The sequence below is a fragment of the Phacochoerus africanus genome, chromosome 16 (genome assembly GCF_016906955.1).
Source record: "Phacochoerus africanus isolate WHEZ1 chromosome 16, ROS_Pafr_v1, whole genome shotgun sequence".
NCBI lineage: Eukaryota > Metazoa > Chordata > Mammalia > Artiodactyla > Suidae > Phacochoerus > Phacochoerus africanus.
In genome coordinates, this window is record NC_062559.1 from 43,201,804 (window position 1) to 43,218,711 (window position 16,908).

Here is a 16,908-nt window from a genome sequence, read left to right on the forward strand (position 1 = left end):
ATAACAAAGCAGGCCTGACTATACTAGTTCCCAGCATACACGAAATGATGGTGAGAGGCAGAACTGCCTGGCACCCAGCTTCTACCCAACGGGGTTGGCTTAGTGCTGGTTTGATTCAGCTGGTGGATGGACTATGCCTGGTTTTCTGTTAACTGTACCATTGTGCCCTTACTTGGCAGAGAGGTCCTCAGGCAATAATTTCAACAGGTCCAAGCTTTAATTTTCTTGAAGTCCAAAGCACGGCACTTAAAAATTTGGTGCCAGAAAAAAATTAGTTCATACTTACTTGCGGCTTCTATAAATTTAGAATAGGTATCATAGGTGATGACAGGAATGGGTAAGTCTCTGAAGTATAGTTTAAGGGCTCCAGTGATGATGTTTATGTCTGGATAGATGCTGGCAGATATATCTGCCTTTTCACCATCTGAAAAACAATCAATGATCCAGTTGCTAATTAGGACCTCATTTCACCAAGTTAAAGCCTGCCCAGAAAGAAAAAAAAGCCCCGACAATGAATGCTCCCTTATAAGTCTCAGCTGACTGCTCTGGCTTCTAGTAACACTGAGATGCAAGAAGGAACAAAAAGAAGTTTGGTGAGAGGGATTTTGGGTCTGAGGATAAGTGCAGCCAAAAGAGTAGTGAAATAGACTTAAAAGAGTTCTTTGGGTCCCAACCTCCGGTAAGTTGCTAAATAGAAATCTAGCACAGTCATTTACATTCTAGACACAAAAGTTCATAATAGAATAACAATCTAATTTGAAAATTTAAAAATCGAGAAGCTCTCATACAGTATTCTTTGGACCTGGATTTGAAGATCACCTGTATAAAATAATGGCTGAATATCTTTAGGTTCTATGTCTGTTTCAGGCTTACTGAAGTTTCTTTTCACTGGATTAGTCCCTAAGACTTTATTCTGGGAAACTAACTTACCCTCATGTATAGATCATGTTATATTTTTACATTGCTATTTTGTACTACCCTTGATATTTACAATCATTTTGAAGACATTTTTTGACCTTTTGTTCTACTATTAGTACATATCGGTCCAATTTAATTGTCACAGTCTATATATTTTTTTGGATAAAAAAATGTCTCAATTATACAGGGACTATTAGCATTTTCTTTTATATAGAGACTTGAAAGAAAGAAAAAAAATGCTTCAGCAAAGTTGGTTCTGATGATGACAAATGCTCCTAATATACAGAAAACAGTTAAGTGCAAGCAGATACACCATATGGTCCCATTATTTACAAATTTAACAAACATTTATTAAGACTCTACCATGTGCCAGGCACTGTTAGGCCCTAGGGAATCAAAGAAGAAAAGACATACAGTTATCCCTCAGTATCTGTAGGGGGGTGGTTTTAGGAACTTCCCACCACACGGATACTCAAATCCATGGATGCTCAAATCTCTTGTGTAAAATGCTTTAACATTTGCATATAACCTATGCATATCACCCAGTATACTTTAAATCATCTCTAGATTATTTACAATACCTAATACAAAGTAAGTGTTATGTGAATAATGTTAATACAATGTAACATAATGTAATGCTACAGAAATAGTTGCCAGCATGTGGCAAATTCAAGTTTTGCTTTTTGCAACTTTCTGGAATTAAAACAAATATTTTTGATCCATGATTGGTTGACTCTGTGGATATGGAACCTGCAAATTCAGAAGGCCAACTGTACTCCCTTCTAATAACTCTAGTTAGACTGGGAGTCAGGCATGCAACTCCATGATAGGGAGGAAATGGGAAGATTGCTATTCTGAGACATGTGGAGATGGGGAGGGGACAGTGGAAAAGGAAATGGAGTTCTCATGTCCGCTTGGGGTGACTGGGAAGGAGTCATGAAAGAGGAAAGACTTGAGCTGACGCCTGATTAATGGGTAAGGCAGAGATGGGAACACATTCTAGATGGACAGAGCAATGCAAGCCCAGGTGCTTGTTCTTCAAAAGAGATAGGGTGTGTTTCAGTATTGCTGGGGTACCAACTACACAGAGAGGAGGAACTGACTATGAGCCTGAACAGATAGGGCAGCTAGATCTTCAGAGACCTTGTCTACTACTTTACAGAGCTGGGGAGGTCCTATCTAGTAAGGTAGAGGTTCCATCTCTTGACTGGTGGTACCAGAATTATTTGGAACATTCAACAGAAAACTGATTCTTAGACTCACTCAGATTCTTGCATGAGTCCCCACAAGGGGCACTGGTGATCTGTATTTTGAATAAGTTCCCAATTTGGCTCCTGATATCTGACCTAGGAATATGGCCTAGAGGACGTATATCACAGGCATAGCACAAACAGTCACCTCCTAAACTTCTACCCGCTTTCCCTGCTTCAATGCTGAGGGTACTCCCAACCCCAAGCTCTATTCTTTGGAGAAATGGGAAAAGGAGAGCAATCAGTGGAATCCTGAGGCGGAGGACGCAGGAGGCACCCTGATGCCATGTGGACTGACCATAGATGCTGGGCAACCAAGTCAAGACTCTTAATAGCACCAAATGCTGTCTGATCATTCAAGTAGTAGTTTAAACTCACTTCCCCAAGTGGTCAACTGTCCGTGGCTTAAAAAAAAAAAAAACCCAAACAAACCACTTTCCCTAGAGAAGGAGAGAACAGCATTTGTAAACTGTTGCTCCTTGGCTTCCTAAAGCACAGCTCTCAGTAGCTCGAAAACCCCATTCCCACTACGAACAAAATCTGGTTCCAAAACAGATGCTCAGGATAAGTCACTTGACACTCAAGAAAATGCGAGCCCACCTCTGTCAAATGCCATTTTGACATCTTCGATGTGTTCAGTGAATCCAGAGACTCTATAAAGGCCTTCTGATTTTAATCCTGTTTGAAAAAAAAAAAAAGAGAGAGAAAGACTTCAGCTTCCCAAAACATCTAAAAAAGAATCCAAGTTCCTGTCTACACTGTGTACTATAAGGAAATGAGCAGATATCATCAGTACTCTAATATATCACACACTGCCATGGCAGAACTTGAACTTGTCCATCTCGGTTTCTGTCTTTATCTGCATGCAATGGAGACCTCAGCGATCTGGTCTTCCTCCTGCCTGACTTTGCAAAGTAAACCCATGTTTAAGATTCTTGGAGTTCCTGTCATGGCTCAGTGATAATGAACTCAAAAAGTAGCCATGAAGACACAGGTTCAATCCCTGGCCTGGATTAGTGGGTTAAGGATCTGGCACTGCCATGAGCTGTGGTGTAGGTCGAAGACTCAGCTCAGATCCTGAGTTGCTGTGGCTGTGGCGTAGGCTGGTGGCTTCAGCTCTGATTCAACCCCTAGCCTGGGAATTTCCATATGCCATGGGTATGACCCTAAAAAAAGACAAAAAACAAAAACAAACAAATTCTCATCAACCATGGTCTCCTGCTTCCTTTGTTCTTCTGACTGTTGAAGGCGATTTCACTATAGCAACCTGCTTTCTCCCCAGCATCATCTTAATCTAGGTACCATACTGTGCGCAGCACTGTGCTAGGCACACAATACAAGTATGTATGTGTGGGGTACATATTATTCTGATTTTATTAGAACTATTCCAAATTTATAGCCTTATGTGTTTAATCATAAATATAACATGTTAAATGTTTCATTAAACATGGCTGATTTAATTGTTCTACATTCAAATAAATGATCATATAAACAGATGCAGGAAAATTCTAATGAAGATTCAGGAAACTTTTTTTTTAATGGCCACACATGTGGCACATGGAAGTTCCCAGGCTAGGGGTTGAATCGGAGCTGCAGCTGCTGGCCTACACCACAGCCACAGCAACATTGGATCGAGGCTGTATCTGCGACCTCGGATCCTTAACCCACTGATGGAGGCCAGGGATCAAACCTGAATTCTCACAGAAACGCTGGGTTCTCAACCTGCTGAGCCACAATTGAAACTCCAATTCTGGAAACTTGATCACTGTATATTTAGACTAAGAAAAAGATGTAGCTTCTGCTGCTAAATCTTATTGATGTGTTAAGATATGTCCTAAGGTCTAGCTACCTCCCTAAAATATATCAGAAGGGATGGAGGACAAGATTTCAGATCTTGTCAAAAACTAGCTACTAGGAAGCTAGAGCTACAACAATAATAAATATGCAAATAAATAGCTTCTACTGCTGCTACAGTATATGCTGGCAAACTCCTGATAACTAATAAATGTCCCTGTTTTTCATGTATACTATCCAGTATATAAGAGTCAGCATTAAGTCTGCATCAGAGATGACATAAATACTGCCCCCCTTCCTGTGACCATCGGAGACAGCTGACCCCAGCTTCCCCTCCCATTGTACCCCACTCAGCATCAGAATTCATCTCAGTACAGTTGTTTAAGGTGCCAGTATTGATCAAGTGAATTGACCCACGAGATGAGACCTGGTGTCATCCTGTTCTGGTTGGCGGTACACATAAGCATACAGTGCCATGAATACTGACTGGCCCTGCCTTCTGATAGAGGCTGTGGGGAAGGTCTTACTGAGGAGCTTGAAGAAAGTCACAAAGAATGAGTTGGAGTTTGCCAGAGTTGGCAGAAGGTACCAGCTCCCCTTCCGATGTTAGTTCTCCCCTACTTTTGTTGTGATGAAACCTTTGGTTTTCAGAACAACACCCATTGCAGAGGCCATGAAATTCTGGCCAGTGTGAAGACAGCAGAAGCGCCTGGGTCATGGACTTGAAGAGAAAGAGCGTGCCCCTTTGCTCTTGGTTGGAATGCAGATGAGATGGTGCTGGCCTTCTGGGATCATGCAGATGAGGGCGGCTCTCAATTAACAAGGGTAACAAATTGCAGGGCCTGGGTTCCTGCCCCTGGGGAGCTGCTCCACCAGCCCTGGACGGCTGCTGGAGAGAGAGAGAGAGATTTCTATCTTGTTGAAGACACTGTTATTTGGGGTCTCTGTGACAGCACTGAAACATATGGGTGAGGTCCACTGGTTAGACATACAGATTTGGAGGTGGAGTTAGGGTTGAGTCCTATACGTTGGGCCTCATGTATACGGATCAACTCATTTTAACCCTCACAACCACCTTATGAGGTACAACGGATTCTGTTCACGTGAAAGGTGAAGAGCTAGACATTGAAATCGAGTAACTAACTAACCCAAACCAGCATGAGAAATGGTTTGGAATCTACCTTCAAGTTGCTGATCTTCTCACTCTACCACATTAGGCAGAAACAACTGTCCATAAAGGAACATTTGGAGAACAATGAGGAGTTGCTATGGATGGAAGATGGGGAATGATGTTGGCAGTGGTGGCAACGAAGCTGGGAATGGGAGGGTCACACGAGTTTCCTCCAGCCCATTCTCCAGTTCTGCTCACACACACTGGCCTCTAATGCCCGTAGCTCCAATCCCTTTGCTGTGACTCTCCTGGCCTAGATTCCTAACTTGTGCCTTTCCGGCTGCTGTTCTAGACATGCTTAGTGCTGTGCTCCCCATGAACCCATTCGACATAGTAGCAGAACTCAGCCTGAATGATTCCTAGTCTCTGACGAGGAGCGCTATGGGATGATACCACTTCTCCGGAGTCCTGATTGCAGGCTCTGGACAGGCTGATGATCTGACCCCAAATCACAGAGTCTGCCAAACAGGAGGTCCCAGAGCTATGCTCCCAGAGTCAGGGCATCCTCCTCACTTCTTACCCAGCTCAGCTCTTGCACCAGCAGCCTCACCCAGCTCTGACAGCCACTGCAGGGAAAAGGCAGGAGGCATTTCTTGCCATCTGAGATGAAATGAGCGAGTCTTAAGGGAACAGAATAGCTAGAGTTTTCATCCTGCATGGAAGGGGGAAATCATTTCCTGTCTCTAAAAGGTTTGGGACAACAAGCTATGATGTCTCCTTTTGTTTTGTTTGGAAAGAATGGGATAGTTGGTGAATGCATTAAACACCTGTAGAATATATTAAGCCAAGGTGGACATAATACTGCATATCAACTATAGCGGCAAGGGTACGTACGTGGCAGCCATGGTAAAAAGCCCTTTCAATTACCCAAATTACATCCAACAATCCATGTTCTCCCCAACCAGACTCTATTCACCACATCATGGAACATTTTGATACTGAAAAAGTGGCCAAAACAAAGCACAAACAAAGGAAAGATGGCTTAAGCCTAATACAATCTTTTCTTTGAAGTGTTTCTATCTTCCTTGCCTTCTCAATTTTCAATGACTAGATCGTTTCAATTTTTAACTCTCCTCTTTGGAATAAACAGAGTCAACACCAGGAGTGAATTTCTATATGGTAGAAAATATATGTTGACCAACAAATTCTTATTTACTAGAAACACTTTTAAGACTTGACTCAAACCTCACCAATACCATAAACTCTTCCTGAACTCAGCTCAGAAAAGAATAAAATGTCTTCCTCTGTGACTCCATTTTTTTCTTTTTTTGGGCCATGCTCGTGGCATATGGAAGTTCCCAGGCTAGGAGTCGAACTGGCCTCCACCACAGCCACAGCAATGGGGGATATGAGCCACATCTGTGACCTACACCATAGCTCAGGGCAACAGAGGATCCTTAACCCCCTGAGCGAGACCAGGGATCAAACCCTCGTCGTCATGGATCCCAGTCAGGGTCGTTACCACTGAGCCACGACAGGAATTCCTCCATGGTGTTTCGGATACATGCACTCGAAGCATTGACTTATTTGCCCCGCCCTAATTCTGCCTCTTATGGAATGAATTCCTTGAAGGTAAAAACTATGACTTTTATATCCTCAGTGTGTAACATATAATAAGTGTTTAACAAGCATGTGTTAAATGCACACAGGCATGGTTTATGTACGAAAAATAAATTGATGTAGTGGGTTGGACCGTGTGTGTGTGTGTGTGTGTGTGTGTGCCTGGCAGACCATTTCCTCAAGATCAATAGTGGAGAGTCAATTTAACAATTAGAAGAAAGTCTCCCTGACAACAGTAAAAATAAACAGTAAAAATAAAATCACTCTCATAAGGAGTCTTTCCCGAACCTCTTGCTTCAATTTCCCGAATGCATATGTCTACCACCATGGGTCTCTGCGTGTTGTGAGCCTTCACCAGTGTCGTGAGGTCACAGCAGTACACCTTCTTGATCCTCTTGAGATCAGGCTGGCAGTCGTTGGGAACGTGCTTGGAACACTGTTTGTGTACATTCAACCCACAGTCTGTAAACAAAGAAACCACATTAGCCTTGCCTGGCCCTTTTGTCGAAGGTCAGCACAAATGACATGTTACCAGAAATAAAAATGAAAACACCGGCAGGGTTTGCTGTCTCTGTCTGTCTGAACAGCCATCCCCTGTTTAGAGGGGATATTGTCCACAAGGTGAGTTTAAAATCTCTCTTTACTCACAAAACTTATATAAGTCCATTTTTCTCAGTAAGCCTTCTCTGTCGTTGGGCCACAGGAATAGGACATCTCGCTGAGACAGTTTCAGTAATTAACTAGGTTGCTTGTGTCCCTCCCCCCACCCTTTTGGGACTGGGCCCTTTGGGTCCATAAGAGGGCTTTGGGGTTTGGCTTCCCAGAGCAAATCACGCTCACAAAGGGCACCCAGGACTTTTGCTAGGTTGTTTCCCTTAAGTCTGTGACTCTCCTCTTCTGATAAGGTTACTCTGTCTGTAGGAACTTCTGATCTTTGGTTTGGGAGACCCACCACCAGTGGCATAGTCTTGTGTTTTCCCAGTGAGTTGCCCATACTTTCCATTCCTGTCCCCCTTGTTGGGCAGTTTGGGTTGGCCATTTGCCTTTCTACTTGCCTTATTTTGACACCTGTGAGTGGAAACACTGTCCGAATGGACACAGGTGGGAGTGCCCGAGAGTTTACAATCTGGAACAATGCCATGTAATATGAAGAGGAGATTAATTATTTATAAAGCTCATATCAAGCTCCAAAGCTGGAAAGGTGCTTTTAAGTTCAATGAACACATTAAAAGCCTTATTAGCAGTTGGTATCCACTGATGGAATTTCTCTAACAATAACAAGGCACAGTGTACATTCTGAAGAATAAAAATTTAATGCCGAAGATGTTCAAAGTTGATTTGGTGTCTGTCTCAAGTACCTTCCAATGCTGATTGTTTTTCTAGGTGTAAAGAATAATGCCAATATCATTTTATACTTTATAGACATATACATACACAAGATAATGAACATTGCAATCAGTTGCTTAAAAAAAAAAGCACAACCATCCCAAGGATTTGAGAGGATCTAAACATTTGTAAAATCATAAAAAAATATTTTTGAGAATCATTACATGATTTTCACATAATGTTTACTGGCTGAGGTCTGTCTGCCTCAACAAAACTAGTCCTTAACGGTGAGGCCACCGGAGAATTTCCCAAACCAGTTCTAATGACCTTACATTATCATCGTGAGAAATTCTACAAAGCTCAAGTAAACTTCAGCGACATCTGATAGATCTATTTGGTGAATGTAAATGTCGGTGAACTGAACTAAAGAGAATGGGCTGGTTTTCTTGTCTGGATGATATCAGCACCTAGGGTTCTTGTGAGGATCAAATAATATATGTAAAGACTGAAGTGTGGCAAGTACTACATGAATATTAAATAGAAGGGCTGCAAATATGGTGATAGAAAAATAGAGGGATACCTGCCCAGATATTCTTAGGTTATTTCATTAGTAAATTTTTTTTTACCAGTTGTGAATTCTTACAAACTTCATTTAAAATAATTTTTAAGATTGTGATAAAATATACATAAAATTCACCATTTTAACCATTTTCAAGTGTACCGTTCAGTGGCATTAAGTACCTTAAAACACTGAATACAACCATTCCCACCATCCATCTCCAAACCATTTTTCATCTTCAAAACGGAAACTCTGTACCCATTAAACAATAATTCCCCAGACCCTCTTCCCCTCAGCCCCTGGTAACCACATTCTACCTTCAGCATCTAGGAGTATGACCGCTCGAGACACCTCATACAGTATTTGTCCTTTTGTGATGGGCTTATTTCACGTCGTTTAATGTCCTTAAGGTTCATTTGTATTGTAGCCAGGATCATTTCCCAAAGAGCATTCCATTTGCCGTAATATTTCATTGTACATGTAAAGCTAGTTTTGTTTATCCATTCATCCACTGACGGATTCTTGGGTTGTTTCTACATCTTTTGGCTCTTGTGAACAATGCTGCTATAAGCCTGGTGTACAAATTCCTGTTCAGGTACCTCCCTTCGGTTCTTACGGGTATACACCCAGAAGCGAAATTGCTGGATTCTATGATCATTCCATTTTCAATCTCCTTATAAACTGCTTTTTCAGGTCTGAAGCAACAGTGTGTTTATATAGAGTTAAATACGAATGTTTTATTAAAATAAAGTTGCTTTATAACAAATATATTCAGTTCTTGCAAACTAACAATTCTATATGCTATAAAGTCTAGTTAATTTTAAAAACATCTAAAATGTGTAAAATCTGGAGAGGTGAGAGGTAATAATAATGGCTCGTCTTAATATTTAATGATCACTTTTCCTGCTGCTCACAGGAAGTGTGAGGCTAAAGAGTGGCCACTGGAGAACAGAAACATTACAGCCTTAGAGTCTGTTTTATTTTTTTAAAAAAAACACAGAAAAAAAAAAAAAAAAACCCAAGCCCCTTTATCCCAGAGAAAGTTGCTGTTCACAGCCAAACAGAATCGCAGAGTTTTGTTCTCATAATATTGACTTTGGACCAATTTCCAGCTGAAATTGGATAAGACCAGCAATTAGGGATATTTTTGGTAGGTATAATCTGGCCAAGTTGAATTAATGACCGCAGAGTAATTCGGATATTCTACCTCTCTGCTCAGTGGTTGAGCTGTGGAATGCTTTGTAACTCTTGGTACCCAAGCCTTTTGCGGTAACCCAGGGTATCTGGGACGTTTCTGGGGAGGCTGCCTCCAACCCCATGTTTACTGCATGTCTCATCATCTGGGATGGGGGTGGGTAGCGTTAACCAACATGATATGAGCATTTCCTGCAAGCATCCAGGTATCGCCACCCGTGACTGCTGCATCCTCACAGTAGAAGCCGAAATAGCCCTTTCCAGGCAGAGAATGGATTTAAGGTCCCATGACCTGATGAACCAAAATGGGCAGGATGGGGAAATAGATCACCTTAATGTAGTGTTAGAGGTTATTTTATTTTAACCGCTTCATAAGAATTATTTTTTAAAATCATACACTGGCAAGGAAGAAATCAATCATGCTGTTGGTGTGGAAACCCAATCAATGTATCACAGGAGGCCGTTCTTGCTCCCGGCCAGAACTGCTTGCCAGAAAAAGTGCGGCATGATGAATTAGGAAGCTGGTTACACATTAATTTGGCAATTCTCTGCTGTTTTGTTCAATGCATCTTAATAAGATGTGTTGTGTGCTATGAGCAATGGGTGTGTGCCTCCAGTTCTAGGTGGAAAAACACCTAGGGTTTCAAGGCGCTTTCAAAAGATGTGATATCAAAACCAAGGAGTATATTTTCACTGCTAATCTGATGGCAGAAAAACACTGGGCATGGGCTCTGGAGTCAACTCAATGTTCCATCACTTACTGTGTAGCCAAGAGCAATTAACAGTGATCAACAAGCCTCAGTTTCCTCATCTAATCAATGGGGAGAATAAGTGTGTCCTCCCCAAGGATTGCTGGTGAGGCTAAATGGCATGATAAACAGAAAGGGCTTAGCTCAGTGCCTGGGATGTGGTAAGTATTCACTAATATTATGATTTTGAGCCCTACTTATTCATAGTAAAGTGGGGATGGGAAAGCAATCTGGCTTTTCCATCTATGTGATTCCACTGGAATTGATTTCTTTTTCTTTTCAGGAGAACTGCCTATTTGGGGTGTCAGGAAGGTGCCCAAGAAAATACATGCACTTGCATATTTTTCTTTTCTTGTACAAACATGAGATATTCCTTCTCATTCTAGCACCATCTAGAGCAGTCTCTCCATTCAGCACAGAGATGCCATGAATCTTCCAGAAAGTTAGACTCCTGAATTAGATGAGTTTCCCAGCTCTGGAGAGAAGCCCTCCAGCTCAACCTTGTGGCACTTTGTGTAAATGGAAAAAGATAAAGAAAGTTCCATGTGTACCTGAGCACCGGACCCCTTGGGCAATGAGGCCCCACATGAAGTTGGCACAGTATTCACACCAGTGCGGGCCTCGGAACGTGTGGACCTAGGAGCCCAAAAGAAGAAAACTGTCAGAAAATTCAGTCACTCAGAAGCAGGTGGCCTTGGACATGAAACAAATAGATGACCTTGAGAAACCAAAGCCTGAGAGGGAGTCAGCTTCCTTCACTGGGCGTTTTCTTTCCAGCGAGGCCAATTTGCCAGCGGACCTGGAGAAAACAGAAGTGCTTTGCTTTTTAAAAATTCTCCACTGATCCTCCAGGCCCTGAACCAGAGCTAGAAAGGAACATGGAGAAACAGGACGCTTATAGGGCCACACCATCAGCTAAGGAACGAGGCTCTTGGTGCACCAAACAAGGCCTGAGCTGGTGGCTATAACCTGCATTTAGCTAAGCAAGTTCAGTTACTGTGGCCTTTTGACCAAAGTTGCCCTATCTCCAGAATATTCATGTAGGGATAAGTAAGATATGATTAGGGGATAAATCAAAGGTTCCAAGGCCTTAAGCCACTTCCAGAAAAGGCATTTTATCTGTCGTCTTTTTAGCACTGGACCTGCAGCATATAGAAGTTCCCAGGCTCGGGGTCGAATCAGAGCTGCAGCTGCTGGCCTATACCACAGCCACAGAAATGCCAAATCTGAGCCACATCTTTGCCCTATACCACAGCTCACGGCAACGCCGGGTCCTTAACCCACTGAGCAAGGCCAGGGATTGAACCCATGTGTTCACGGACTCTAGCTGGGTTGATTGCTGCTGAGCCACAATGGGAACTCCCCAGAAAAGGCATTTTTAAAAGTGAGGGAATTGGGTGAAGATGGAAGCTACTAATAGGGTCTATAGATGGGCCTTCCCCAGAGAGGTGTCTGCACTCACCATGCCCCTGTGTGGCCTATGGCTGCATGAGTCAAAGCACAGCCTTGGTCTTCTGAATGGCTAAGGTGCCAGCCTCACTTGCTGGTGTCCAAGTTATTTGTGAAATATTCTGAACATCATGGAGTAAGGATGGTCTTATCTCTATTCAGGTACAGGCCCTCCTGAGACAGGGCCATGTATTAAATCACAACTGAAAACAAAACCCAAACAAAATAACATGTTCTCTGGCACCAATGGACTTCATGAAGCAAAGCTAGGGGATTCCTGGAAAGCAACTGTGGTTGTGGTAAGCCAGAAACCATCGCAGGCTGTCTATTTGAGGGCATGTAAATCCATGCAAAGAGGTTTTGAATTTTTACGAAATTCAAATATTATGAGACTGGGTGGCTCATATAAGGATGTTCCAAATTTTAAACTTCTATTAGCAAAAGACATGCGGACAGTATTTTTTTTAAGAGACTGGGAGGCCTGGAGAGGCCTGTTTAGTCAGGATGACAGCGGTGCTCACAATTTGGGAAGATGCTCGACAAAGCCCAGCTTAAGGAAAAAACAGCACCACTTTGAGTTCTTCATTTATTTAGCTATGCCAGTAATTGAGTATACAGAAGCTGACACATGATGCAGACTCGGTGCCCTCCTAAGGGCACTCACAGATTTATCAAGGCAGAGAAAGTATGCAATTAACCAGTCAAAAAAGACCAACTTCTGACCATCGTTTCTAGGCAATAAAACTAAGTCATCATCGTCTTTTGGTCTTTTCAGTTTATCACATGCAAAGCGCCCCATTATACTATTTCTGCTTTGAAACATGATGGGAAGAAAAAAACACACCACCACTAAAAACCTGTCAGAATTGTTTTTACTAAAATGGAGAATCATGCTGCAAGGAAAGGACACTAAGATATGACAAAGCACCCCTTTGTTGGAAGGCAGAGAATCCGTCCGAGGGCGCGCTTGCGTCTTGGAGCCAAAATGCCGTGATTCACTGGGAGGCCTACTCAGCTGAAGTGTCGTACTGAAAGAATTTCTCAGTAAAGTGTCCTATTGAAAGCTGAACATTTTACAGATTTAACAATCAAAGGTTTCTTAATATTTTTCTGGAAATGCTTGAAAGGAACTGTTGGTTAATGATGGCAACAAAGTTGATTGTTAATATACCGTGGAAATCACATGATCATTAAAATATCTTTTTAAAAAAAGCAATTAAAAAAAAAAGATGTGAAAAGGGCTATAAAAGAAGAAATGAGGCTTCCACCAGAGAGATTTAAGAAAGGCCCTGCTGTTATCCACGATGGTCAGAAAGTCCTCTTTTGAAAGGTGACCTTGAGGCTGCTTGAAGGAAGAGAAGGGGCCAGTCTGGTGTGGACAGTCGGGGGAGCACTGCAGGTGGAAGGAATCTATGGGGGCTCTGCAGGAGCAAAAGAGCTTGGTGTGACAGAGGAACTAGAAGGCCAGGATGGCCAAAGCACCAGAGGGAGTGAGGGAGAGAAGAATTGGGATTGAGGGTGAAGGCAGGACAGGGCCTTGAAGCCTTTATTAAAGAGTGTGGATTTGACTGTAATTGAGGTCCAATAGGAAGTTCCTGAAGGCCTTTTAAGTAGGAAGATAATGTTTTAAAAAAGATGTTCTGACCACAGTGCTGAAAATGGAAAAGAGACTTGCAATAATAAGAAATATTAAAAGACTCGTAATAGTAAGAAAGATTCAAGAAGTAGATAGTAGTTTCTAGCTGAGAAACAACAGAGGCCAAGACCAGGATGCTGGAGGTAGAGATGGGGAATGGGTGAATTTGAGATATATTTTGAAGAGAGAATTGAAAGGACTTGATAGCAGAATAAATGTGGGTCTTTGACAAAGAAAGGAATCAAGAATGACTCCTAGACAGGAGTCAGGAGTGGACAGTGATGCCATTTGACAGGTGGATAGCGATGCCATTAGCTGAGATATGGAAGACATTCTTTTGGGAGAAAGAGGAGAATTCAGCTTTGAGCACTTTAAGGTTAAATATTGCTGAGGTTCCAAGTGTTAGGGTCAGGCAGGAAGTCACACACAATTCAATATCTCAGAGAAGGAGTGGGGGCTGGAGGCATATATTTGACCATCCTAATAAATGGTATTTAAACACTGTATGAATAGATTAAAAAAAAAGTATTATGTTGAATAACAGAGGTAAGAGTAAGCATCCTTGTCTTATTCCAGAGTTTAGTGGGAAGGTGTTCAGCTTTTCTCCATTGAGCATTATATTTGCTGTGGGTTTGTCATAAATGGCTTTTATTGTTTAAGGTATGTTCCCTCTGTACCCACTTTGGTAAGAGTTTTTATCATGAATGGATGTTGGACTTTGTCAAATGCTTTTTCTGCATCTATTGAGATGATCATGTGGTTTTTGGCATTTCTTTTGTTAATGTGGTATATGATATTGATTGATTTGCATATGTTGAACCATCCTTGTGAACCTGGGGTGAATCCCACCTGGTCGTGGTGTATGATCTTTTTTATATGTTGTTGTATTAAAAAACAACAACAATCAAAAAAACTATTAGAGACAGAGAGTAGACAATAAAGAAAATAGAGCCTAATTCCAAGCCCTCAGTGTTCCAACATTGGAGAGAACCAAGAGAGTAAAGCATTTAAGAGGCCAAGAGGTGAAGCATGTCTTAGGGAAGGAGTGACCAACCAGGTTGAATGCTGGAAAGAAGTCCAATTAAATGAAGGCTGAACTTTGATTCAGATGTATGGAAGTCACTGGAAACCTGGGCAAGAGCAGTGTCTTTGGATTGTCAAGGCAAGGGCAGAAGTTGTACTCGAGAGAACTGAAGGATAAATGGGAAGCATGGAAGTGGAGAAATGTGTAGGCAAATTTGTTAAGAAGTTTGGCTGTGATGTCCTGCAGAGCAACAAGATAGCTCCAGGGAGATATGAGGTGGGCCCTGGAGGACTTTTTAAAAATAAAAGATGGCAAAACCAAACATTACATTCGCAAAAAATGAAGAAGAAAAAAAAAACACTTGAGCAGAAAATAATTGGAGACCATCCAACCAAAAAAAGAAAGGAAGAATGGAGAACCATAGAATCAACTGGAACACAAGGTTTAAAATGGCAGTAAGTAATCATCTATCAATTAGCACCTTACATGTCAATGGACTGAATGCTCTAATCAAAAGATACAGAGTGGCTGAGTGGATAAAAAGCAAAAACCTTTAATCTGCTGCCTACAAGAAACTCACCTTAGGACAAAGGACACATGCAGATTGAAAGTGAAGGGATGGGAAAAAATATTTCACGCCAATAGACATGACAGGAATGCAGGAGTTGCAATACTCATATCAGACAAAATAGACTTTGAAACAAAAGACATAAAGAAAGACAAAGAAGGACACTATTTAATGATTAAGGGGTCCATGCAAGAAGAGGATATTACTATCATCAACATATATGCCCCAAATACAGGAGCACCCAGATACATACAACAAATATTAACAGACATGAAGGGAGAAATTGATGGGAATACAATCATAGTAGGAGACTTTAATACCCCACTCACACCAATGGACAGATCCTCTAGACAGAAAACCAATAAAGCGACAGCGATCCTAAAGGAAACAATAGAAAAGTTAGACTTAATTGACATCTTCAGGACACTACATCCAAAAAAATCAGAATACACAAATTCTTCTCAAGTGCGCATGGAACATTCTCAAGAATCGACCACATACTGGGACACAAAGCTAACCTCAACAAATTTAGGAGCATAGAAATTATTTCAAGTATCTTCTCTGACCACAATGGTATGAAACTAGAAATCAACCACAGGAAAAAAAATGAGAAAAAACCTACTACATGGAGACTAAACAACATGCTACTAAAAAAACCAATGGGTCAATGAGGAAATCAAGAAGGAAATTTAAAAATACCTTGAGACAAACGATAATGAAGACACAACCTTTCAAAATCTATGGGAGGCCGCAAAAGCAGTGCTCAGAGGGAAATTCATAGCAATACAGGCCTTCCTCAAAAAAGAAGAAGGATCTCAAATTGACAACTTAACCCTCCACCTAAACGAATCAGAAAAAGAAGAACAAAAAAGACCTAAAGTCAGCAGAAGGAAGAAAATTATAAAGATCAAAGAGGAAATCAATAAAATAGAGATTCAAAAAACAATAGAGGAAATTAATAAAACCAAGAGCTGCTTCTTTGAAAAGGTAAACAAAATTGACAAACTCCTGGCTACTCACGAAGAAGAGGAGAGAAAGAACCCAAATAAACAAAATTAGAAATGAAAAAGGAGAAATCACAACAGATACTTCAGAAATACAAAAAACCATAAGAGAATACTATGAACAACTGTATGCCAACAAATTTGACAATCTGGAAGAAATGGACAATTTTCTAGAATCTTACAGCCTGCCAAAACTGAATCAAGAAGAAACAGACCAACTGAACAGACCGATCACTAGAAATGAAATTGAAGATGTCATAAAAACACTCCCTACAAATAAAAGTCCAGGACCAGACAGCTTCACAGGCTAATTCTACCAAACATATAAAGAGGATCTGGTGCCCATCCTCCATAAACTTTTTCAAAAGGTTGAAGAAGAAAGAACACTCCCAAAGATATTCTATGACGCCACCATCGCCCTAATTCCCAAACCAGACAAAGATACCACCAAAAAAGAAAACCATCAGCCACTATCTTTGACTAATATAGATGCAAAAATTCTCAACAAAATCTTAGCCAACCGAATCCAAAAATATATCAAAAAGATACATACACCATGACCAGGTAGGGTTCACAAGGATGGTTCAACATACGCAAATCAATCAACGTCATACACCACAATAACAAAAGAAAAGTCAAAAACCATATGATCATCTCAATAGATGCAGAAAAAGCATTTGATGAAGTCCAACATCCATTCATGATC

General features: G+C 41.3%; 1 protein-coding gene across 2 annotated transcripts in view; it reads right to left on the bottom strand.

Annotated features, from left to right (window-relative positions):
* CHN2 (chimerin 2) overlaps positions 1-16,908 on the bottom strand; it is a 294,785-nt gene that overhangs the window by 6,666 nt on the left and 271,211 nt on the right. For both annotated transcript variants that reach the window (XM_047763711.1, XM_047763712.1), the window contains 4 exons: positions 11,073-11,157; positions 6,982-7,155; positions 2,769-2,846; positions 287-424 (listed from right to left, as the gene is read on the bottom strand). In XM_047763711.1, coding sequence (XP_047619667.1) covers positions 287-424; positions 2,769-2,846; positions 6,982-7,155; positions 11,073-11,157 — 475 coding nt within the window. The remainder of the gene's footprint in view (positions 1-286; positions 425-2,768; positions 2,847-6,981; positions 7,156-11,072; positions 11,158-16,908) is intronic.